We start from the raw sequence: 25336 nt of genomic DNA, 5'->3' as shown, positions 1-25336 counted from the left end.
AAAGGGCAACAGTGAAATTCATTGGTTTAGGCTGATTTTCCTTTACAGAAACTAAAAGGAAACTCTCTGGGAAGCTGGTGAAAGTGGAATTAGGACATCTGCCCTTCTGGTGGTGGACTGAAAAGGCACTGATGGTTTGAGAATGGTGACAAAGAGAGGCTGAAGGAACCAGGAGGGATGACTTCCTCTGCTCAGAGATGGGAGGTGTGCTCCTTAAGTCCTGAGCAGCAGATCCTGCAGCCATTCTTGGGAGCAAAGAAGGCACAGGCACTGAGCATTATTCAAATCCAACTTCTGTTTAGATCTCCAAACAAGAGATATTTACTTTGTGCCTACTATGTGCCTAGCACACTTCTAGGAATGAGGATACAAGAAAAAGTTTCTGTTCGGTGGAGCTTACATTCTGGCTGGGGAGACAGACCATACCCATTAATAAAAAACTAAGTGAAATAACTTCAGGTGGAAAGAAGGCTATGAGAACTGTGAAGTAGTTTGATGGAATAGACAGTGTGATGAAGGAGGGAGAAGGGCAGTCATAATAAGGCCAAGGCAGTCAGCGAGGCACTCTCTGAGGAAGTGGCACTTGAGATAGGGCAGAAATGGGGAGAAGGAGGCAGTCTCACAAAGGTGTTGGGGAGATGTGTTTTAGGTAAGGTGATAGCCCAAAAATGGGACTCCGGAGTGTTCAAGGAACAGAAAGGAAGTTCTTGAAAATGGAGTGTAGGGTATAAAAAGAAAAGACATCTTGGAGGTACTTGCAGGCCACAGAAAAGTTCTAAATGTTATTTCAATTGCATTGGGAAGCCACTGAGAGTTTTAAGCAAGGAAGTAATACAATTTATGCTTTTAAAAAGTTACTATGGCTGCTGTGTATATCATATTGTTCAGGAATGAAAAAGGGAAAAGTAAACTATATGAAAATTCATACAGCCTTTCTTCAATAAAAATAAAATCAGATTTTCAGATGTGAAACATTTGTTTTATCTACATGTGTGTCTGAATATCAGATTCTTCAATTAAAGCTTAATAAGGTATATTTGTTATTTGTCTGTCCTGTAATCCATGTTGTAAAAACGATCTCCAAGGGAGGGGATAATGTTTAATAATGTCCAAAAGAGGGCCCCAGGATGGGCAGGGTGGGTGAGATGTGGGGAAGATTGGAAGGAAGTGGATAATCCCTGGAATGGAAATCTCAGCACAAAAAGGAGGTCAGCAATCGAAAACATGATTTATGGAAAAGTACAAAACGGTGACCCCAGATAAATAATTAAACTTATCCTAATAAACCAGAAATATGGAATGATGATGATGGGAAATAGATTTGTATTTTCCAGAGACAGTATGAATACCTTTCTTAGCACAAGTAGCTTAATGGATCAAGATACAGGAGGACAGTTCTTACAGGAAAATAACAGATGCAAATAAACATCTTGAGTTTTTCATGAAGGACTTGACCCCGCATAACTGTTTTTCTAAATACTAAATAATGTATCTTCAGGAAAATACGTAAAACAAAAAAAGAATAGTAACACAAAACTGGAAAAGAATTACCTCATAATTTTATGTATCACCAAAGAAAATCACTGTTTATAACACTTTGCTTTATGCTTTCTAGTCTTTCTCTATGTGTATGTATTTTCCAACGAGAGATTCATATTGTACATACCATTTTATTGTCTGCTTTTATCACTTAATGTGAAGACACACATTTTGTGCATTTTCTTTCTTTTTTTCTACAATAAACCTGTATTGAATTCTAAGTAGAACAGTTATAATGTAGTACCATACTCAAAAATGGTAAATATTTTAGAGAGACAGGCTGGTAGAAAGCTGTCATGTAAACTTAGTTCAATTTTTAAGTTTATAATTAAAAGAGGAAATGAGTTTTTCCTTCAACTTAAATTTTATCTGATTACCATTTAACCATTTATTCTATCTGTATATCATCTATGAATTTGGCAACATGCAGTGAGTGCAGTGTTGGGAATAAAAAGGAATTAGAAAACATAATGAGTGACCCTAACCCCAAAACATTGAATGGGGGGAAAAGGCATATATTAGGTCAAGCAAGTAGAAAACAATTCAAAGCAGCAAATAAATAACTTAAGACAGTGTCCAGCATACGCTCTGCAGCACTTTAGAACAAAGAAAAGCCACTTTCATGAAGTTGAAGTTAGTTTCTTTGCCCAAACACACTTGTGTGCCAGACATTGTACCAAATACTATGAACACAAACAAGCAAGAGATAAGGTCCTGAAGCTCTAGAGCTGCACTATCCACCAGGGTAGCCACTAGCCCACGTTGAGTACTGAGGGCCCGAGACATGGCTAATCTAAACTGAGATGTGCTATAAGCACAAAGCACATGGGATCTGACAGTATGAAAAAATATTATTAATTTTTATATCAAGTACATTTTTCTAATTTTGAGTACATGGAATGAAAATGTTTTGGACATATATTAAAATATATTATTAAAATTAGTCTCTTCCATTTCTTTTTCATTTTTTAATGTGGTTACTAGAAAGTTGAAAGTTACATATAGGGCTCACTTTATATTTCTATTAACTGGTGCTGCTCTAGATTTTTAAGAACTGGAACAAGAAAAGGCAAATTAAAGCCATGTAAGACAACCTACACAAAATGCCAGAAGAGAGGAAAGAGACACTGTAGTTGCCAAAAACCTACAATCTCCCTAGCAGTGGGTGAGAGTGAGGGAAGAATCTTGGCTGATGCCAGGGAGGAATTGTAACTCTGATGGAAAAATGAAACATGGAAAAGAGAGAGGCGATAACAATGTGTTTGCGGGGAGTGACAATACTTAGCTTTAGACAAACTGAATTGCAGGTGAGGGTAAAATACGCAAGTGGACACAGACTGGCATAGTTTTGACCTTGAATCTTAGAAAAAAAAATTTGGGTTAGTGATGAAATTTAGGGGTTCTCTAGAAGATGTGTTGGTTAAGTTATCCAAAGAAGGAAGAGAATGAAGAGAGTATGTCTGATTAATGAAGAACTACATTTAAAGGACAAAAGGAGAAGACGTTGAGAAGACAGAATGGGGAGAGATGAACCAAAGCAGTGTAGTGTCATGGAAGCTAAGGGAGAGGAGAGTTGAGGACAAGGAATGGATCATCCCTTTTTTCTCTGTGCTTTTATTTACATGATTTGAGTCTTCATTCACTGAAAGTTAATTAAACACCTACTCTATGCTGGGTATTGTGAGCATTGCTGGAGACAGCAATAAACATATGGTGGTGAAAACAGTACAGTGTAGAGGGAGGGTTGGGTGAGGAGGCTATGGAGGTAGAAAGAAAAATATAGACATTACAGAGTTTTTCCCAAATGACCATTAGTGACCAAAACCACTGGTAGATCATAGCACCAAAACAAGAACCTAAATTAATCAAATGTAGGATCAGATTACTTAACAAGGCGTATAATGAAGTTAACCAAATATTTAATTATATATATTTTTGCTGTACAGATATAGCCTAAACCTGTTTCTCAACCTCAGCACCATCAACACTTGGACTAGATACTGCACGCGGGGGCTGGCCTGTGCACTGCAGGATGTTTAGCAGCATCTAGGGCCTCTACCTCCCAAATGCCAATAGCGATCCCCACCCCTTCCATTCCACAAGCCTTGAGAAACTGGTTGCCTTATATTGCCAGGTGTGCCCTGAGGGGAGGGCAAAATTGGCCCTGATTGACAACTACCAGCCTGAAGTAAAAATTCAGCAATTAACTGAAGGAATTATCTTCTAGTGTGATTTTAACTATTATCCTTTACTATACATGGTAAAGAATCATAGTCAAAATCATGCTAGAGGATAATTTCTTCAACTCTCCATAGCGTTAATAAATAGAATTTAATTTCTTACATACAAAAGGATACCTGGTGGTGTGGAGTTGGGCAGGGGGATGTGGTCATTTGGAAGCCAAGACTCCTTCCATCTTGTGACTCTTCCATCTTCAACATGTGAATTTCCAGATTTACCTGGGTGTCAACAAGGAGCTGGCAGTTCAAGGGAGACAGTATGTAGGATCACACAGGTGGTTCTTATAGGCCAGGCCTGAAGAGAGTGTGTCACTTCTCTCCATATTCCCTTAGCTAAGATGGAGTCACATTTCCACCGCAAAGAAGGCTGAGAAACGTTGCCCCACTGTGAACCCAGGAGGACAGGGAGATATGTCTCAAGAACAATTAGCTACTCACTGCCAATGAGCCCAGATTACCTTGAACCTCAAAAATAATTTTATCCTTAATTGTCAGATTTGAATGTCTAAATGAATCAAATTGATTTATAAAATTGTTAGATAGATCTCCATGTATCTTACTGCCACATACAGACCTGTTGCATTAGAGTTGGCAGTATTGAGTTTCAGTTGCTAAAGAAAAGCAACAAAATCAATAAGGGATTCTGTGCTGAATGTCACAGGCTCATTATGCAAACAGCTTTATAAGCAGCTGGGGGAAATGAACAATACCGGCCTTCAGAGAGACTGCAGAACAGAGTATTAAGTGTTATGATTAAAATCACAAATTGGCTGGGCACCTGAACTCATAGCAGAGTTATCTCAGAAAAGTGACATGGCTCACTCTTTGGATGTGGATATGGGTATTTCAGGTCTATAATGCGTTGTGGTAACACATCAATCATCAATCATCAAGAAAATGAAACAGGCTTCATAACAGTCATCTGAATTAATAACCCAGCTTCTCAAATCTATGACTTGTTTGAAAAATAGAATAGCAGTTAAACAGCATTAGGGCATCACATTTATTTTCTTTGTTCTTCCACTATCCTAACGTTTGTCATCGTTTATCTCATAAGCTTGGCAGTACTTACACTTCATAGATTACAAAACTAAATTCTGAACACCCCAAGCCGATAGGAATACTATGGGGGTGCTACAGGGCAAAAACTAATGCAATGGCCACTCTGCTCAGTGCATGTTGGGGAAGAGACTCTCCCAGGGTCCTGACAGGCTTGACAATTAGATAAGTAGGTCTTATGTGTTGGATCTTGTAGAACCTTTTTACTTATAAACACTATTATAAACATGATTTGTTGCTTAGGCTAGCTGCAAAGATTTAGATAGTCCATAATGTACCTAAATACAAATGATTCATGGAGAAGTCTGGACTAACTCATAAATAGTACTAAATTCCTTCTCTTAGATTTGGAGGCTGCACAGTATGGTAAGTAGCAGCTGGGACCCATAATAACTAACTTACAGCATTACTGGATGCATTAAAAAGACGGAAAATAAAAGACATCTGGTACCAAGTGTGCACCACTAACGTTGGTTCTTTTTCATTCCATTTCCTTCCTCTTTCCTTCCACCTGAATGCAATTACCCTTACTTAACATTTGTTTCTATGCTATTCTGAAGTGCCAATAAAATGACCTTTGGAAAATAGAACAGGGAGTTGCTGTACCTAAGCCATCCCTAGAAGCAGTGTGAGACCAGGAGTAAATCACTTTGTGTGTATCCCTCTCACAGTACAAGTCTGCTCAGGTGAAAAAGTCTAGTTAAGATAAACATTTAGAGCAATGGAGGTGGAAATTAGCATAAACTGTGAGCATGTAGGTGAATAATTTTTATACATATGTGACGAGAAGGCACTTTGCTTTGGATATGGCCTTAGGCCTCTATAAAAAATACTAGCAACTGGCACAGTATTTGTCTTCTATGTATGACCTTCTTTGTCTGGCTCACTGCACTGTCTCAGCAAAATTCATCCTATAATGAGGGGAGGCCGGCATGGGGCACTCATGGCTAGGTGACCACCAAAGACACATGCTCCTCTCCTGAAGAGCAGAGTTGTTGCTGCCTGTCTGTCCCAGTCCCTCGGCTTTTATGAGGACTCATGTGACTAGTTCTGACCAATGGCTGTGAGTGAAAGTAATGAGGGTGACTTCCAGGCCAAGGTGATTAAAAATCCAGTATGAATTCCTCATGTTTCCTTCTCTTCCCGTGGCAACCCTGGAGCCGTATATTGAAGACGGCAGCCCCACAGGATGGAAGGGGCCTGAATCCCCCAGTCACAGCCTGGAGGAGTGCTGTCCCAGAAAGTTCACTAACAAAACTGTCCACTTTGGGTATGCCCTGAGTGAGAAATAAATGACATAGCAGATATATTGGTACTGCTTGTCTGCGCAGTTAGACTACATTCACTAATACACGGAATAATTGGCCATTTGGGGACTGGACTGAAAATAAATGACAAATGAATGATATCAAGTATATTTATAGGAGGTTAAAGCAGGATTGACCATTTTGGTCCATCTGGATCAGAGAAGGTTTGTTTACTTGAGAAGAGAGGTAAGCTGGGTCCTGAGAATGATTAAAAAGAGAAGAAGAGGAAGGAAAAAAGAAAACCCAAGCAGAAGCCTCAGCACAAGCCAATGCATCATGACAGCAATGGGTAGAATGCTTCTGCAAGACAATCAATAGCCCAGTGTGGCATGGGAATAAATTTGAAAAAGGACTTTGAGAGATAAATAACCTTCTGGAGTTAAGGGAACTGGGGCTTCGGATACCATGCCATGAACCTGATCTTGTCAGTGAGTGGGACTCACTGAAGATTTCTGCACACTGCTAGGGCAGCATGAAAGATGACTTTAGGAAGAAGTGAGGAGATAGGAGAGCCAAGAAAGGAAACAGTGAAGATGTGGGGAGGGCTGGAGGCAGCAGGTAGAGAACAGCAGGATCTCTCCTTTCCCTCTCCACACAGAAGGTCTACTTGGGCCATGCTCACACTCCTTGACCTGTGGCCACAGTCTTTTTGTCTAGCTGACAGCCATTCCCCCTTCTTATTTGCTGACAAATACCCTGAGTTTGTTTGTACCAGCCATGTGTGCTGTTCTAGAGAGAAACTGGCGTTGTTTCACATTAAGTCATTCCCATCACATTCCTCTCCACCAGGTGAAGCCACAGCAGAGCCAAGTGAGTCAGGACTCCTGAGTGAAATGTCAGGGAAGCTGCTGAGGACTTCTGGGAAGTTATTTTCTCCACTGTCTTTTATCCACATTGTGTGGATAAAAGGAAAGAGCTCTTAAGGGAGAAAAACTTTTACTCTACCTCCCATCCTTCACTTCTGGTTTTGAAAGATTGTCATAGCTGGAGCTGTGACAACCAGCTTGAGACCACACAGGAGAGGTGGTGGAATGGACAGATAGGCACATATTCGTTTCTTGATGACATGATTGAGCTGCCAAACCATGATGCTACTCCCTACCTCCAGACTTCCTGTTATGGGAGGTCATTAGATGTCTTTATAGGTTTAGCCACAGTTAGCTAAGTTTTCTTGACTTGGAGCTAAAGCATCCCTGACTTGTAAACTCCAAAAGAAATTATTTCTCCAAATGTATCTAAAATTTTCATATGCTCTAACCCATGGTAGGCTGTACCTGATGATTCTACGCTTGGAGATGTGTCTGAATCCTGAGTAGAGATTTTAAGTAATTAAGCTAACCCTTGCAATATATGCATATAAATATCTTAGGCACAGATGCAAAAGACATCAGTTAAACCAAGAATAAAAGAGTCACCTGAAAACTCTTTAAAAGCTAATAAAAATCAACATCAAAGGAAAGTATCTAAATGCAGAAGTAAATAATTCACCAGATTACCATCAACGACAAGAGTAAAAATTAATGATGCAATGTATGCAGAAGATAGAAGGAAATTACCATATCCACAAGAAATAGCATTATTTTGCCCTGGATTTGCAACATCACTGATCAAAAAAAGCATCTAGAATTAAAGCTTCCAAATCAAAAGTGAATATAAAATTTTCCCCAGATGTAAATTTAATACGTGATTCAAATAAATTCAGTGGGAGTCATAATGTTTATACAGAAACGCATACATCCTGTTCACTGAAGAAACCATTTATCAGCCCTCTTAATAAATATTCCATGGTAAAGGCAACTGGAAAATGAATGCATAAAAATCCTTTAGAGCCTTGAGTAAGATCTGTATATGTTTTGAAGAACAAAAACAGAGTTCTGAAGTGTATCTCTAGAAAATCAAAAGTGAAGGAAAGAAAGAGTATGCCATTGTCCAAAAAGCCAATATTCTATCTTATTCTGACCCTCTTTCTACTTGAGAAAAACTCTTCTGCTCTGAGACTGTTTTCATATGTTCTTACTTAGTGCTTTTCCATCAGTTGAATACCTGGCACATTGTGGTTCTCAACAAATGTTTGTTGAATGAATACCTAAAGACTGTCATATTAATTCCCTTGTGGCTGTAACAAATTATCACAAGCTTAGTAGCTTAAAATAACATAAATTTATTCTCTCACATTTTTGGAGGCGAGAAGTCCAAAATCAGTATCACTGGGCCAAAATCAAGGTGTCAGAGGGCTATGCCTCATCCAGAAACTGTAGAGGAGAATCTGTTTCTTGCCATTTCCAGCTTCTCACAGCTGCCAGTCTTCACATCACCCGTATGTATGTCTGTGTGTAAAATTTCCCTCTGCCTCCCTTTTATAAGTACACATCAGATTGCAATGTTAAAACCCACCCTAATGCCTGATAATTCTCCATCTCAAGATTCTTAATTTAATCACATCTGCAAAGACTTTTCTAACCACATAAAATAACGTTCACAGGTTCCAGGGATTAGGATGTAGGTAACTTTCAGGGGGATGATTTTTCAGCTTAAAACAAAAGAATACTTAGAAAGTGATAAACGAAAAACAGAAGAGATGCAAGAAGACAGAGTGCCAACAGGAGAAATAACACTTCTGTTGCTCATGTAGATGACTTTGATCATCTTAATGCAGCTAAAATCTTTACTTCCAAAAACCCCAAAATTGAAGACAACGTCATTCCTTAAAATTAGTGTGGTAATAAATAAAATTCAAACCAAACAATCAGTGCTAATAAGTAAAAACTGGAAAATTACAGACCTCCCCTCTGAAAGAAATAATTAATATTACCTATGGTGAGGAATGATCGATAAGAATTTTTATGGGGAACATGATCCAAAAATCATCATTACTAGTATAATTAACTTGGATTCTTTATGGAATAAAAGAACATTGGGTGAGACACTTTCCCTAAACCAACATGATTTTTGCAGAATTCTGGATAGGAGAGAAGAGAGAGAAGAGACTATTGCCAAGAATTTTGACACTACAAAGGCTGACAGGGAATGTTGAGTAAATTAAGCACATCAAGAAGTTTTAAAACTCAGAATATAGAGATATAACTTAGTGCATTGAAAAAACTGACAATGATAATTTAGAAATTCTTAGAACAAAAATCTAGACTATATTATCACTATTATTTTCCTCTTACTGTTTCTATGTCCTGCCACCGTCTCCCAATGTATTATTGCACATTAGGGAGCCCAATATAAAAGCAGTTTAAAATGATAGGACTAATAGAATCCTTTCATTTTATTTTCTTTGCTTTTCTGAATATTTTCAAAACTTCTACATTCTAAGGACAAAGCAGGGGTTTACCCACTTGTCTTTAGGAGTATTTATTAACATTTCTTTTAATGTCCACATTTTAAAGTTTATTCTAGAATTCCTCTTCTGGTAAATATTTGTTGAAAAGTAAATGTTTATTGAGTTAATATATATTTGTTGAGTGATTGAAAGAAGACGTCAATATGTATTTGTTGAGTGACTGACAGAGGAATGAATGGTGGCCCATAGACCCTTTTTGAGAGGTAGGTAAAGTGCACTGATTTTCCCCAGGGCGATCCAAATGAGTAACAGGAATGTAATTCTTGCTTGTGGCTTATGAAACCCTGGTGCCCAAGGGATGATGTGGGTAGGGAAAATCATAAGCACAGTCTGTGTGTCCCAGAAAACCCTACAGAAGGATTCCCAGATCAATCTGGAAACAATAACAACAACAAAAAAACCAGAGAAGACATAAACATAACGTTTCATTGAAATAATGAATGCCTTATGGTAGAATTTCAGGAAAATAGGAGAGATATTTTACAGCTGGTGGATATCCTCAGTCCCAGGTAAGTGTACCTTATACCAAAGGTCTATTATCTCCTTTGTTCGGTTAAGCCCAAACATGGGGCCTCGTGATAAGATTGCTGTTTTTCTAGATGAGACTGAGTCTAAAGGTTTTATGTTTTCTTTAGCTGAGCTTTTTAAAAAATGCTTCCAGTTTAACAGTTCTACATACATTCTTATGTACATTCTTCCAAATGTTTTTACTTTTCATTTTCTAGACATTATATTTATATAAATTTGATCCATATTTTCCCTTTCATTTGTGGAGAACACATCAAAACATTTGACCCATAAAACGTTTAGTGAAACATCAAATGATCTTTCTGATAAAAAAGGGATTTCAAGGGCTAAAATTCAGGAAGTTGATTTGCCAAAATTAAACATACGATGATTTTAATAGTTTAGGATTGCTTCAGAATGTGAAATTAATAAATATAAGATGAACCTATAATTTATAAAAATATACACTTCTTTCCTTTAATTCTATTTCTCTTACTACTATTTTATGAGAAAACAATAGAAATATTCAGAGCAAAATGGACCCTTTTTGATCTTGAAGTCTTCTCTTTTTTCTGTTTAGTTTATAATTTGAAACAGTTTAAAGTAGCATTTCTGACAGTGTGTTCCATGCAACACAAGACTCAAAAGATACTTCCTCAAACAAAGCTCTCTCATCAACTAAATGTAGAAATCACTCAACAGTATATCCTGTCTGGGAGATTCACAGTAAGATGCCATCTGAAAGAATGGAAGGCAGTGAAAGAACGTTCTTACCTTTACCCCAGCATTGTCTGCTCTGCAAGTATATCTATTAATACCCATGGATTGCACTTTGAGAAACAGTGATTAAGTTTTTCTTAGTAACTTCACCCTTAAACATTTCTCTTCTTCAGAGAACAGAGGCTGTGTAGTTAGATATACAGATTTTAGACTCAGACAACCTGTTTCAAACCCCAATTCTGTGACCTTTAGCAAATGACTTAACTTCTTTGAATGTCAATCTTCCCATCTCTAAAATGGGAATACTACTACTACTACTAATCTTATAGAGTTGTTGAGAAGACTTACATGATAACTTCTATAAAGTGCCTAGAATAATGCCTGACATATAGAAAGCTCTCACATTTTTTTATATTTATGATTGCACTGCTACTATGAAAAGTGGCTTGGGTGTCTACATCTTAGCTACTCATAAACATGGAGGTTATTATTGTGATTTCCATCTTGACCTTTTTATTCAGAGGCCATATGTGTAGGCAGATAATGGATCTTTCAACAGGCCAACTTTTGTATCTGGAATCTGTTCCAAACATCATCTACCATATCCAAGGCTAAAGAATTTAATCTCATTTCGGCAGAGACAAGTTTCTCTAACAGAGTTTAGTTATCTAACCTAACAAGTATATCAAGTTTATCTTCCTTGCCCTTCTGTCTTTTCAATCCTTTCCTTTTCTGATTCTTTTTTTTTTTCTTCTTACACTTTACAGCTCCAGTACTGCTTTGTCTAATTTCTTTATGTTCCCTTCTCTCTTTCATCCAGCGTCAACTGAGCTGCTTTAGGGTGACCTGGCTACACTTTACTAATCCACCAACTCAACAGATATTTACTGAGTACCTAAGTGGTCCCTGAGTATATGTGTCAACTCTGAGCATCAAACTCCAGGACCTGACTATGGCAAAAGGCAGAATCTGAATGTTTACCTTATATGAGGAAAAAGAACGAAAAGAAAAAACAACTTCTTTGGCAAGCTACCTGAAAAAATAGCTGAAATTCAAGAAGCCCTTTGATTAGGAGAGAGAGAGGTTGTAAGCACAACAGGAAGAAGCCATAGACTCAGTGGCAAAGGTTGAGTTTTTCTATCACAAGCACACCTCTTTCCCAAATGCTTTCTCCCTGAAAGCTGCTGACGGAGCTTTGGCAAAGGATTACCCTCCTGTTGGCTGATAAGCTAAGCCCTGTTTTATATTTAACTCACTCCGGTGCAGGAGGGGTGGAGTGGGGGATGCGTTGTTTATAAGGGGAGCCACGACAATATTCTCTTCAGTCCTCCTCCTCCAGCTCAGCTCCTCTTCTGGAGTCCTTACCCCACCCCCTTGTTTCCACATTCATCCTTAAGTGGCTGGTGGGAACGTGCAGGGAGAGGAAAAGACGCAAGAAGCCAGAGAGAGGTGTGGGAAAGCAGAAGCAGGCTGCCAAACCAGGGAATTCCTTCCAATTTAAAAAGGAAGACTGCTGACGTTAGTTAGTTAAATTTAACATCCTTTTATGTGTAACATTTGACTTTGGAAACAAAAAATGAACTTTGAAGAGGGAGAAAGCTCTAAGAGATACTGCATTAAAACAAAACATGTGGCCATCATCTGTGCAGTGGTGGTGGCTGTCGGATTAATAGTAGGGCTTTCCGTGGGCTTGACCAGATCGTGTGACTCTACCGACAGAGGACAGGGCACAACCCAACCTCCTTCCCACCTTCCTTCCACTCCGAGCCCTCCACAGGACCAGGAGGAGGTCTGCCCTGCCAGTGAAGATGAAAGTGGAGGCTGGAAAGATTTCAGGCTGCCAGACTTCATCAATCCAGTGCACTACGACCTGGAGGTGAAGCCCCTGTTGGAGGAGGACAAGTACACGGGCAGCGTGCATATCTCCATCAATGTGAGCTCGCCCACCCAGCACCTATGGCTGCATATCCGGGAGACAAGGATCACCCAGCTCCCAGTGCTGAGGAGGCACTCTGGGGAGCAAGTCCAAGTCCGGCGGTGCTTTGAATACAAAAAGCAGGAGTATGTGGTGGTGGAGGCAGAAGGAGAGCTTGCACCCAGCAGTGCCGAGGGTCTCTACCATCTGACAATGGAGTTCGCTGGCTCGCTGAACGGCTCGCTCGTGGGGTTTTATAGAACGACATACGTGGAGAAAGGACAAGTCAAGTAAATATTAATTTTTGCTTTGTTTCTCCTAAGTTCATATATGTGCTTTCCGTTTCTTTTCCTTTCCTTTTTACTTTCCACCGTTCAATTATTTCGACGGTCTGATCTTTATCTCAACTCGGTTTCAGTTCAGCCTGTTCACGTTGGGAAGCAAAAATTTTTGCCCTGCTGTACTTTCAAAGTCTGTCACAAAACTTGAAAGTATTGAATGAGCTGCATGGAGTCCAAAAAAATCAGTGTAAGTCTTAAATTCCATCAGGAAAAACCATAATGTACTGCATTCTATCCTTAATATTTACATAAGCTATCTCAAATTTTTAAAATGGATGTGTTTGGTAAATTTTACTGGTGTATTCTTGGGCTACATGGCAATGATTTTAAACTGAATTTTTAGAATGATATTATACTAAATTTAAGTGAAAATCAGTAAATATTAATTATGATTTTGTCTGTTTTATTGGAGAGGAGACATTGAAAGAGTATGTAAAATCCATGGAATTGTCTTTGTGTCTTCACTTAGAAAGGAAGGCAGGACTATGTCTGTATCTCATGTGGCCAGAACTATGTTTTACAGATAGGCTTTCAATAAATACTCATTGGGTCTATGCATCAGTGGTAGCACATGGATAAGTCTTTGGGCTTATTGTCTATCACGCAATATACAATGGTTACACTAAGCCTTTTGTGAGATAAAAGATATATTAAGTAATTAAGGACAGAAAAATATCTCCCCCCCACACACACAGTCCTCCAAGTATATATGTATATACATACCTGCATTTCCTGAGTCTAGCCAAATGGTTACTTGCCTTGTCAGTTAGTCAGAGGCTATCACTAGAGCTATGTTAAAGGCAAAAACTCTCTTAATGAACTCAAAAAACCTTCATTCCTTGAGTGTGGTCCTTGGATCAGAGAGCAAGGCTACACTTGAGGTACCAATGAACTTGAAACTGCTTTGACCTTTGCCTACTTACATTCAGAACAAGTAAATGATTAAGAAACCTTATGTCACTGTTCAGAGTCTGGGGCCAGCTCTCTGAATATCCCTTTCCTGTGTTGTTTTAAGAATCTTATAGAGCAAAGCAAATCTTTTGGTCAAATGCTTTCTATTATTTGCCAGAGAGACCCAGGGACTAAAATAAAATATTTAAACATTCTTATCTCATTGTGTGGTAGAGTAATAAATTGAGTAGAAATGATAGCTTGAAAAAATATTTGGAGGAATCATATTCATATATTGTACCTTAATATTACTAGCAATAAAACAAATTTCATTGTTTACATATTTTTTCTGTTTATAAAAATTACAATTGTTGAAAGCATGGAAAATTGTAAAAAGGAAAATCAAAGTTCTATAAATAATTTTACCACCCACAGGTAACCCCTATCAACATGTTAATGTATATTCTACTATTTTGGAGGGTAATCAAAATTGTAATTATATTAGGCCCATGTATCTCTTTATCCATATACCACTTAACTTAATATATTTTAAGCAGTTCCATTTATTCTTAAATACTTTCAAGAATCTGATTTTAAAGATTGTGCAATATTCTACTGAATGAATGCACTGTTATTTTTAAAAAACCAATTCCCTAATGTTGGACATTTGAGTAGCTTCCAGTTTTTATTACTATAAACAAGTCAGAAAGAACATAGCTGTAAGTACATCTGTAAGTGTGTAGCTGTTTATTTCCTTATGTTAGGATGTAGTCCAAAAAATAGAATTGCTGGGTCAAAGGGTATGAATATATCAAGAAACATGTAACATTTATTTTGTTTAAGTATTTTCTAAATAAGATACATTCACTGCAGAAAACTTAGTAAACAGAAAATTATAAGGGAAAAAAATCCATTTATAAGTCCATCACTCAAGTATAGTCATTGTTAATATTTAGGCAGATATTCTAGTTTTTTTCTTCTGGACACAGATAAACGTGGCATTATTATGTGTAACATGTTTTTACAATATATCAACACGTTAACATGTCATTTGATACTCTTCCATAAATTATTTAATGGATACATGAGGGTCCATTGTATGAATATAACATAATTTATTCAACTTTTTCATTAGATTTGGGCACTTAAATTGCTTCTACTTTATTACCTATAAACACCTATAAAATGTAACAAACAATGTTATAAAAAACTATATATATTATTTTCTAAAATATTTCTATAGGAAAATTCTTAGGAAATTGGCTCAAAGTACATATGTATGAATGCATGCATGTATGTGGATACATACACACATCTACACATATCTAACACATGTGCATGCACATATGTATGTGTGTGTGCCCAAACTGACTGTCAGAAATATGTCCCAAATTATGTTTCCACAAACAATGAATGAAAGCATCTATTTCTCTGAGCCTCACTAACAATAAGAGGATTTGTAAAGGTGTTTGCAATTTGGTAGAGGAAAAGGCATAATACTCTGAAGAATACCTACTGTAAAGAGATTCTAAAAATCTGTTAGTATAAAGTGAAAACAAGTCAAAACTTTTAAATGATTATTGCTAAGAGTTTAAAACTGCTTCTTGGGTTGTGAAAACTATAGAAACTGCATCTGAGTAAAGCTATCAAAATATTTTATAAAAATTCTGTACTCTACAGGAAGGCCAAAAACTATGGAATGTGGTTCCATTAATAAGTTTCTGGTATATATTTTATAAGTATAAAATTTACTACATACTGAAATATATAGTATTTATTCCAATTCTTTGGATTATTTTGCCGTATGAGTTAATTTTACAGTAAAATAAATACTTGAGAGCTGACATTCTGAAACTTAGATGTCTTGGTTGAGAAAATACTCAGAAATACTGAGTGACAACAAGACTGGCAGGGAAGGCCACCGCTCAGTCAGGCTCTCATGGCGGACTGGTGTCCCCGAGTTTGTCTGTTTTCATTGCTGGCAGTTGAGGCTCTCACATTACACAGGGTGCACAGCCAGTTCTGCACGCACGGTTTTGGAACGGTTCTGGCACGTACTCAATAACCTCACTTAGGCTCAATGGAATACTTTTTGTTTTCCTTGTTATGAAATATTTCAAGCAGATGAGAAAAGTGCATTGTTTTCTTTCAAGCCTGTGAATAACATTTTGACAATGTAGGCCTCTGGGGGGCTCTCATCTACAGAGTGCAGACAAAGGCCACAAGAGCTGAGTTCACAGGGAGCAGCACCATTTTCTCGTATTTTAGAGTGAACTTCATAATATTTGATGCTCATGCAATTCCAAATGCCACCATAGTAATACATTTCATATATACAGTCAAGATTATAGTTTTCCAACTCTTCTGCCTTACTGTAAAATTAACTCCAGGTTTGAGTATATGCAGTATGGGATATACCAAGCAAACTAAATGTGAGTGCACTCAGCAGTAACAAAAATTACTTGATTTCTGCAAATACAACCAAGACTTGAACTTCACAGAGAGGAGACGACTATCAGAGTGTCTTTCCTGCAAAATTCAGAGGCAAATGGAGAGTTGGAGAAGATGGCAGAGTCAGTTTAGAGTTCCTTAGCAACAAGAACCATACCTTCTCACTGGGGACAGAGTTCTAGTGAGGCTTAGGAGGCAAAAGTTTGAGAAACTTAACAGTCACTTTTCCTACTGTCTGGTCTGTCCCTCAGGGTCTGAGGAAAACCACTTCAAAGGACTGGAAGGAACCTTTGGAATGTTTTCCTGCCCACACCACTAAAACCCCTCAACACTCATTCTCAATGAGTTATGTAGGATTTTCAGTTGTTCTCAGAGTTCCCCTCCATGCATATCTCCCAAGTATATAAGAACATTCTCTTCTCTCAAAGGTTCAGAATTTCCTGGTCTGCATTTGGGTTGCTCTTATACAGCATTCCCCATGTATCTCTTCCACAGAGTTCTAGATGCATGGGGTATTAATAGATACTGCCAGAAAAAAAGCAGAGGAGGGATTCTGTGGCCAAATTAGTTCAGGCAATAGCACTAAATAGAAAGTGATGTGTTTTCTCCTAATGGTGGGACTTTTCAGAGGCTTTTATATGATAGTGTCCACTGGGAACCTGTAGAAGCTGTCACTGAGTGCAGTTTAAATGCAGTTTCCCAACCGTTATGAGACTGTGGAATCTTCTGTGGGTCCCTGAGAGTAGGGCTGTGTCTCTCTTGTTCACTACCTAGCACACAGAGAGAACTTCAATATCACTGAATGAATACAGAGAAGCATTTTCATACAGGCTCTCACATAACTAGTGTCCTCTGGCACATGCTGGGACGTGCTAAATGGCCACGGCCCTTTCCTTCAAAGGAGTCCAGTTCCCACCAATGACATTCCACTTTCGCACTCAGGATGGAAAACTTACCCTGGTTCTTTTTCTCCCCATCTCATCAAAGCAAGAGAAGTTGGTAAAAATCTTTTTTTTTTTTTTTTGACTTAGGAATGCGATCTTCATACTTTAGGACTGAGAATCATTAGAACTGACAAGAATTACAACAGGAACTTAAAAGAGGGACAAATGGTTTCCAGTTTGGGTTTTCTGGATATTTACAGCATTGTTGGGATTTAATGGTGGGATTTCAATAGGCAGAGGCAAACAAGAAGGTAAAAGCAGGCAAAAAGGAAAGGCATGTAGTCAAAAAAGCAGAATGAGGAGAAGAAATATGTCTGTAGGAGACGTTTATATGAAGAGGCTAGCTACAGATAATTCTGGAAAACCCATAGGAAGAAAAAAGTAAGGATAGTTAATAACAGGCATTATGAAGGAAAAAAGAACTGAATCTGTACATGGGTATATGAGAGATCCAGATATGCAATGATCCAGGAAAGAGAAGATGAAAATCAGGTAGGACAGTGATTTCGGGACAGACAGAAGAGAACACAATGAAGAAAATAGTTTGGAGGTAACGTGGTCAGCATTTTGCGGACTGACTGGCTTTGGGGAAGGGCTGAGTTGAAGCTATGGGTCGAGGATGCCCCAGAAATCTGACTGATAGCTCACACCTTTCACTGATAATAGGAATAGAACAGAAAAACCAGGTTTAGAAGGGAAGGTTGAGCTCAGTGGCAGATGGGTTGAATGCCTGTCAGACATCTAGGAAGAGATGTCTGGTAGGCATTTGGATAAATAAACCTGATGCATAAGGTTTAGTGATAAAAATTTAAGAGTTAAGTAGAACCATGGCAGAAGAGAAATCAGTGAGATGGATTTAATTGTGTGTGTGTGTTTGTGTGTGTTTGTGTGTGTGTGTGTGTGTGTGTGTGGTGTATCCTCACATACATGGATATGTATACTCATTTGCAGTTTTGATCTTGAAAATTTAGTTGTATGTTGAGCTATCAGTATACCCATTATCAATAAATAATAGATTGAGGGGCTCTTGTTTACTTGTTGCAGGAGTTTAGTAATTCCTTTTATTTTGGAAGCAAGGAAACAAAAAGAAATTTTACTTGACCTTGAATATCTTCTACATAGAAAAAAATCAGTTGGAAAAAAGCTAAATAACAAACTGGTTCAAACCACCATAAAAATAGGTTGGAGTCTGAATAATCTAGTCTTGCACTGATCTGCTCCCCTACTTCATTCTGGAACCCTTTACTTAGTCTGCACAGACACTGAGTAGTTGTGCCTGCCTCATCTGCAACAGAAGTCCTTCGTTTAAGTTTTTCACCCAGACTCTGCTGTTTATTTTGCTGGCTCAAGTTATTAAACTGCTGAACATAGCTTGAGAGTCTTCACTGGAAACAACAAGCTAGATGATTTACGAGGTAATCAAGTAGTTGGTTTTTTTTAAGTTGATTCAAGTGAACTGGTCATTGACTTGCATCATCAATTCCTCTCTCTTTAGCTTTCTCTAAGGTCTGATGGACTCAGAGAAGTCACAGGGATTTCTTCTCTTTTGTAAATTAACAAGCTACATAGAATTATATTTTTAATGTGCTGGGTCTAGTAAGTGACTTATTAACATAACATAGAGAGGCCCCTAAGGAAAAATGGTTCACCTCAGCACATCTGCCTGGAATTACAATTATAATTATTATAATTATTCAGGACATACCCACGAGTTACTCCTGAACATACTGTGAGATTTGCCAGGCTTTTCCCACTAATTTGCAAATCAATTCATCTGATTCTGATTATAAAAGAAGACATTTTAATCACTAAATAAAACCTCCCCAAAGAAGTTGTGGTCTAAAATTGTTTTGTAGGGTAGTGGGACAAAGTGGGAGCTCAGGATTGCAGATACATACTACTGTATATAAAATACATAAAGAAGGTCCTACTGTATAGCATGGGGAACCATATTCAATACCTTGTAATAGCCTATAATGAAAAAGAATATGCAAAGGAATATATCTATAACTGAATCACTATTCTGTACACCAGAAATTAACACAACATTGTAAACCAACTATAATTCAGTAAAATAAAAAAATGTTTTCTATTGTTATCTCACATACCTTGTTTTCAAATTTGCATGTATTTAGAAAACTTTAGTAACTTTGGATGGAATTTAGCATATATAAATAGGGGCTTTTTAAAAGATTATAGTTGATTTTCAACAGTGTATTAGTTTCAGGTATATAACACACTGATTGAATATTTTTATAGATTATACTTCATTTAAAGTTATTATTAAATATTGGCTATATTCTGTGTGTTGTGTAATATTTCCTTGTAGTTTATTTATTTATTTTATAAATAGTAGCTTGTATATCTTAATCCCCCACTCTTATCTAGTCCCTCTCCCTTTCCTCTCCCCACTAGTTTGTTCTCTGTATCTGTGAGTCTGTTTCTGTTTTGTTATATTCAATTGTTTGTTTATTTTTTAGATTCCATATTATAAGTGATAGCATACAATATTTTTGTCTTTCTCTGTTTGACTTAACATCACTAAGCATAATATCCTCCAGGTCTAACTATATTGTTGAAAATGAGTTTCATTCTTTTTTATGTAAAGAATTCCATTCCATAACATATATATATAACATCTTCTTTATCCACTCATCCATTGATGTGCATTTAGGTTGCTTCCACATATTGGCTATTGTAAATAATGCTGCTATGAATATTGGTGTGCATATATCTTTTTGAATTATTATTTTCATTTTCTTTGGATAGATACCCAGAAGTAGAATTGCTGAAGCATATGGTAGGTAGTTCTATTTTTAGTTGTTTGAAGAACCTCCATGCTATTTTCTATAGTGGCTGTACCAATTTACATCCCACCAACAGTGCACAAGGGCTCCCCTTTCTCCGCATCTTCACCAACATTTGTGATTTGTGGTCTTTTTGATGATAGCCATTCTAACAGCTGTGAGGTTATATCTCATTGTGATTTGATTTGCATTTCTCTGATGATTAGTGATACTGAACACATTTCATGTGCCTGTTGGCCATCTGGTATGTCTTCTTTGGAAAAATGTCCATTAAGATCCTCTGTCCATTTTTGAATTGGGTTATTTGTTTGTTTGTTTGTTTTTTGTTTTGGTACTGAGTTGGGTATCAACCCCTTATTGGTCATATCATTTACTAATATTTTCTTCTATTCAGTAGGTTGTGTTTTTGTCTTTTTATGATTTTCTTTGCTGTGCAAAAGTTTTTAAGTTTAACTAGGTCCCATTTGTTTATTTTTGCTTTTGTTTCCTTTGCCTTAGGAGCAGGTCGAAAAAAATACTGCTACAATTTATGTCAAAGAATGTTTTGCTATGTTTTCTTTTAGTAGTTTTATGGTTTCTGGTCTTACATTTAGGTGTTTAATCCATTTTGAGTTTATTTCTGTATACGGTGTGAGAAAATGTTCCCATTTCATTCTTTTACATGTCCAGTTTTCCCAGCACCATTTATTGAAGAGATTGTCCTTTCCCTTGTGTATTCTTGCCTTCTTTATTGTAGATTGACTTTAAGTGTGTGGGCTTATTTTTGTGCTCTCTATTCTGTTCCATGATCTATATGTATGTTTTTGTGCCAATACCATGCTGTTTTGATTACTGTAGCTCTGTAGTCTGAAGTTTGGGAGGGTTATGCCTCCAGCTTCATTCATTTTCTTCAGGTTTGCTTTAGCAATTCTGGGTCTTTGAGGATTCCATATAAATTTTAGGATAATTTGTTCTAGTTTTGTGAAAAATGTTCTGGGTAATTTGATAGGGATTGCACTAAATCTGTAGATTGCTTTGGGTAGTATGGCAATTTTAACAATATTAACTCTTCCAATCCAAGGGCATGGGATATAATTCCACTTATTTAAATCATCTTTAATTTCCTTAACCAATGTTTTGTAGTTCTCTGCATATAAGTCTTTCACCTCCTTGGTCAGGTTCATTCCTAAGTATTTTATTTTTTTGAAGCAATTTTAAAAAGTTTTTTTTTTACTTTCTTCTTCTGATATTTCATTATTAGTGCAAACAAATGCAACAGGCTTCTGTATGTTAATCTTGAATTCTGCTATTTTGCTGAATTTGTTTATTAGCTGTAGTAGTTTTTGTGTGGAGTCTTTAGGGTTTTCTTTAAATAATATGTCACCCGCATTTAGTGACCGTTTTACCTTTTCCCTTTCAATTTGAATCCTCTTTCTTTCTTTCTTTCTTTTTTTTTGTCTGGCCGTTATGACTAGGACTGTCAACGCTATGTTAAATAGAAGTTGTGAGAGTGGCATCTTTGTACTGTTTCAGATTTTAGCAGGAAGGCTGTCAACTTTTCACTGTTGAATATTATGTTGGCTGTGCGTTTGTCATAAACAGCTTTTAATATGTTGAGGTATGTTCCCTTTATACCCACTTTGGTAAGAGTTTTTTTTTATCATGAATGGATGTTGAATTTTATCAAATAATTTTTTTTGCATCTATTGAGATAATCATGTGATTTTGTCCTTTCTTTTGTTGATGTGGGATATCACCTCAGCAAATGAGTTTTCTGATCTTAATTGTTTCCTCTTTATAGTTCCTAGTTCCTTTTTACAGTCTTCCACATTTCTATTGATAGTCTTTCTTAGTTTGTTCAGTATTTTTATTATTTCCTTTTGAACTTGAGAGCTGGGAGACTGGAGAGGTCTATTTCATTATTTGTCCTTTTAGGGAATTTCTCTTGTTCTTTTAATTGGGAGTGGTTCCTCTGCTTTTTCATTTAACTTGTATTTCTCTGATTCTATGAATTTGAGAGTAACAGTTATCTGCTCTGGTCTTGAAGGGCTGTTTTTATGTGGGAGTGTCCTGTGTAGCCTTCATGCTTCTAATATTTTTGTTGTGAGGGCTGTTTTTAGTATAGATGGCTTCCTCACCTTTCCTCCCTGTGTGCTAGCCGTTACCCCCTGGATAGAGGGTGTGATTCGTATTGTGGTGACCAGAGTGGGGTCTACTCTTCGCTCTGTGGTTGTCACAGCCCTCTTGGGGGCTGGGTCTGCTCCCCAGTTGTTGGATTAGAAGCCCCCAGATCCGTTTCTGAGCTGCTGTGTGAGGTAGGCATGATTGGAGCACTCCCACTGGGAGAGGAGCCACTGAGTATTTCTCTGCAGATGTCCACCAAGAAGTGCCCTCTGTGGTGTCACCTGTCACCTGTTGTGCAGGCTCCCAATGTACACTTTTGTTGGCTCTGCCCTCAGCCCCACATCAGCCGTGGGAATGCAAGCAGTCTGCCCTGGTGCTCGTTATGTGCTCCACTAACCTAGAGCAGATCCATTGAAGTTGGTCACCAGGACCCGCTGTAGTCATGCGTAGCTGTGCACCTGGATCCACCATGGGCTAAAGGGTCAGTCCAAATACCAGCCTCACCTTCATGTGTGCATGCCCCCTGTTAACGCTGGACCTGGCTCAGCTGTGCACCAGCTCTCAGTGGGACAAAGCTGCCTTAGCCCCCTAGGGCAAGGCTCAGAACTCAGCTTCACCTCCAGAGTCTCATGGCCCCTTGTGCTGGGCTCAGACCTCGGCCCTGCCTCCACCTGGGGGCAACCCACCAGTGACTGCACCTTTCTAAATTCCCAGAGGCAGAGCCATCCTGATAGAGAACAAGCCAAGAAGAGGACCAATATAGCAGGGCCCCGCCCCTTCTTTTGCATGTGCTAACAATGGGGCTTTTTATGGTGGACCTGGGCTTCCTTGCACATACTCCCAATCAGCTCGACCCACACTCCAGCCCCTTCAGGCTGTCTCCGTGCAGCCAACCCTTGTCCTCCCAGTCCTCTCCCTGGATCTATCCTCTGGAGCCTGACCTTCAGGGCCCAGCCCCCACACATACCAGCAGGCTTGTGTCTTGGGCTGGGGAGGGCAGCAGGTGGCCTGCATCCCGCTCACCAGTTTCTCCCTGTTTGGCTTGCAGTGAACCAGCAGCTGTGCTCTCCTCCAAGCCTTTGAAGTTCCCTTTTTGTCCCAGCTGATCTCTCCACTGGTAATGGGCTCCCTAGGGTGAGGGAACTTTTCCTCTTTCACCACTCCCTCCTGGGGCACAGGTCACATACCGATTCTTCTTTTTTTCCTACCCAGTTATGTGGAGATTTTTCTTGTAGCTTTGCTAGTATAAGATCTTCTGACAGATCAGTGGGTTTTTTGTGAGAACTGTTCCACATGTAGATGTATTCTTGATGTTTTTGTGGAAGGTGAGCTCCATGTCCCTCTCCACCATCCTGAAGCCCCTCCCCCTAGTCTTTCTTTGTCTTTGATAACCTTGTTACTTTTGAAGAGTACAGGCTAGCTATTTTGAGAATGTCCCTCAATTTTAGTTTGTCTGACTTTCCTCACAATTTAAAAACACAAGTTAAGCATTTTTATCAGGAATTTCACAAAAGAGATGCAGTGCCTCTCTCAGGAAATCACATCATGTCGGTTTGTACAATTATTAGTGATACTGTATTTGAGCACTTGCTTACAGTGGTATCTAATGGTTTTCTCCATTGTAAAATTACAGTTTTTCTCTCTGTAAGTAATTTTCAGAGAAAGTTTCTGCAACTATTCAGATATCCCTTTCCTCATCACACCTTTGCCCCTTTGTTTTGACATCCACTGATGACTTTCTAAAGCCACCATTCATTCTAAATTTATTAGTAGGCAATCTATTGTAAAGAAGTGCTTTCCCTCTCTCCTACCTACCTATTCATAATTTCCATCATGGATTCTTACTTTATTCAGTAGGTTATAATCCCACTACCTATTTTGATGTTCCCATTTCCTCTACTCTAGCCAGTGGAAGTCCACTCAAACTGGCTTTATGTCCTTTTGACTTATTCCTATAATTCTCTGAGAACTTCCTTATTTTTTGTCAAAGCAAGATGTTCCAGGATCATCTTGTATCTTCCTGAACCAGCACTGGAATCAGTTGTTTTTATAAAAAGTTCTGGTTTCTTTTAGTGGAGAGTGGTATTTAGTAGGAACTATAGTTGTGCTCATTGCTACAAGCATGTCATTTCCTTTTAGTCCTGCTAAGCAGAAAGAACTAGAAAAGACATGTCTCTGTGTGTATTTTTATATCCATTTATCTATATATACTTATGAAAAAGTGAGTTTATACTGAACCTGCAATTACAATTCAATAACAAGTTCTAGTCTTCCTCTTTTACAAACTTATAACTATTCACCAACAGTGAGAAACCTGCCTTGCACTATCCTCATTTTTTTTTAATTTGCTCAAGCCTAGGATACCAAAAAGGTTGTTTCTAAATTGCTAACCCATTCCACTGCAACAATACAAACCTACTTATTGGAGCTCAATATTCATTTACAGTTATTTTTAGGTAAAATTTAAATACATTAAATGCACAAGATCTAATAGGAACAATTCAATAAATTTTGACAAATGCACACATTGTTGTTACCCACACTCATAATAAGGTACAAATATTTACAGTCGTCCCAGAAAGTCCTCTCACTCAGCCAACAGTGTCCCAAAAGAAAGCCACTTTTATGGTTTTATTTTTTTAAAGATTAGGTTTCTTGGCTGAGTATTTAACAATTATTTTTGTAAATAGTGGATTCTTAAAAGAAATTTTAGAATATTTTAATTTCTTGTAGATGGATGTTGACCTATGGTACATTCTGTTTTAGATAAATTAATGAATATAATACATCTTGAACCCAAATGAAATGCAGGCTCTTAACACAGCCTCTACTGACAACCCCCTACCCCCAGTCTGGCTCACTATACTTCAGCCACACTGGACATCTTTCAGGTCCTCAACCACATCAAATTATTTTCCACTTTGGAGACTGTGAATTAGTTGTTCCCTCTGCTAGAACACATTTTGCTTAATCTCCAATTATCTGACCATTTCTCATCATTCAAATCTTAGCAAACCATCATCTACTCCAAGAGATTGTTCCTAACTACTCTGCCTAACGTTGCTCATCACTTTTCCTGAGTCATTCTCTGTCACTTCCCCTGCTTTATTTTCTACATAGCTCTTATCACTCTATTTATGAACTTACTTATTCATTCTTTGTT

General features: G+C 38.0%; 1 protein-coding gene and 1 long non-coding RNA gene across 2 annotated transcripts in view; one reads left to right on the top strand and one right to left on the bottom strand.

Moving 5' to 3' along the window:
- LOC135320102 (uncharacterized) overlaps positions 1 to 25336 on the bottom strand; it is a 220140-nt gene that overhangs the window by 113116 nt on the left and 81688 nt on the right. The gene's annotated exons all lie outside the window — the stretch shown is intronic.
- ENPEP (glutamyl aminopeptidase) overlaps positions 12043 to 25336 on the top strand; it is a 76425-nt gene continuing 63131 nt past the window's right edge. Inside the window, exon 1 of the mRNA XM_010981090.3 lies at positions 12043 to 12926. Coding sequence (XP_010979392.1) covers positions 12298 to 12926 — 629 coding nt within the window. The 5' untranslated portion in view covers positions 12043 to 12297. The remainder of the gene's footprint in view (positions 12927 to 25336) is intronic.

The sequence above is a fragment of the Camelus dromedarius genome, chromosome 1 (assembly GCF_036321535.1).
Source record: "Camelus dromedarius isolate mCamDro1 chromosome 1, mCamDro1.pat, whole genome shotgun sequence".
Lineage (NCBI taxonomy): Eukaryota > Metazoa > Chordata > Mammalia > Artiodactyla > Camelidae > Camelus > Camelus dromedarius.
Note: the sequence above shows the minus strand (reverse complement) of the source record. Positions and strands in the feature narration are given on the sequence as shown.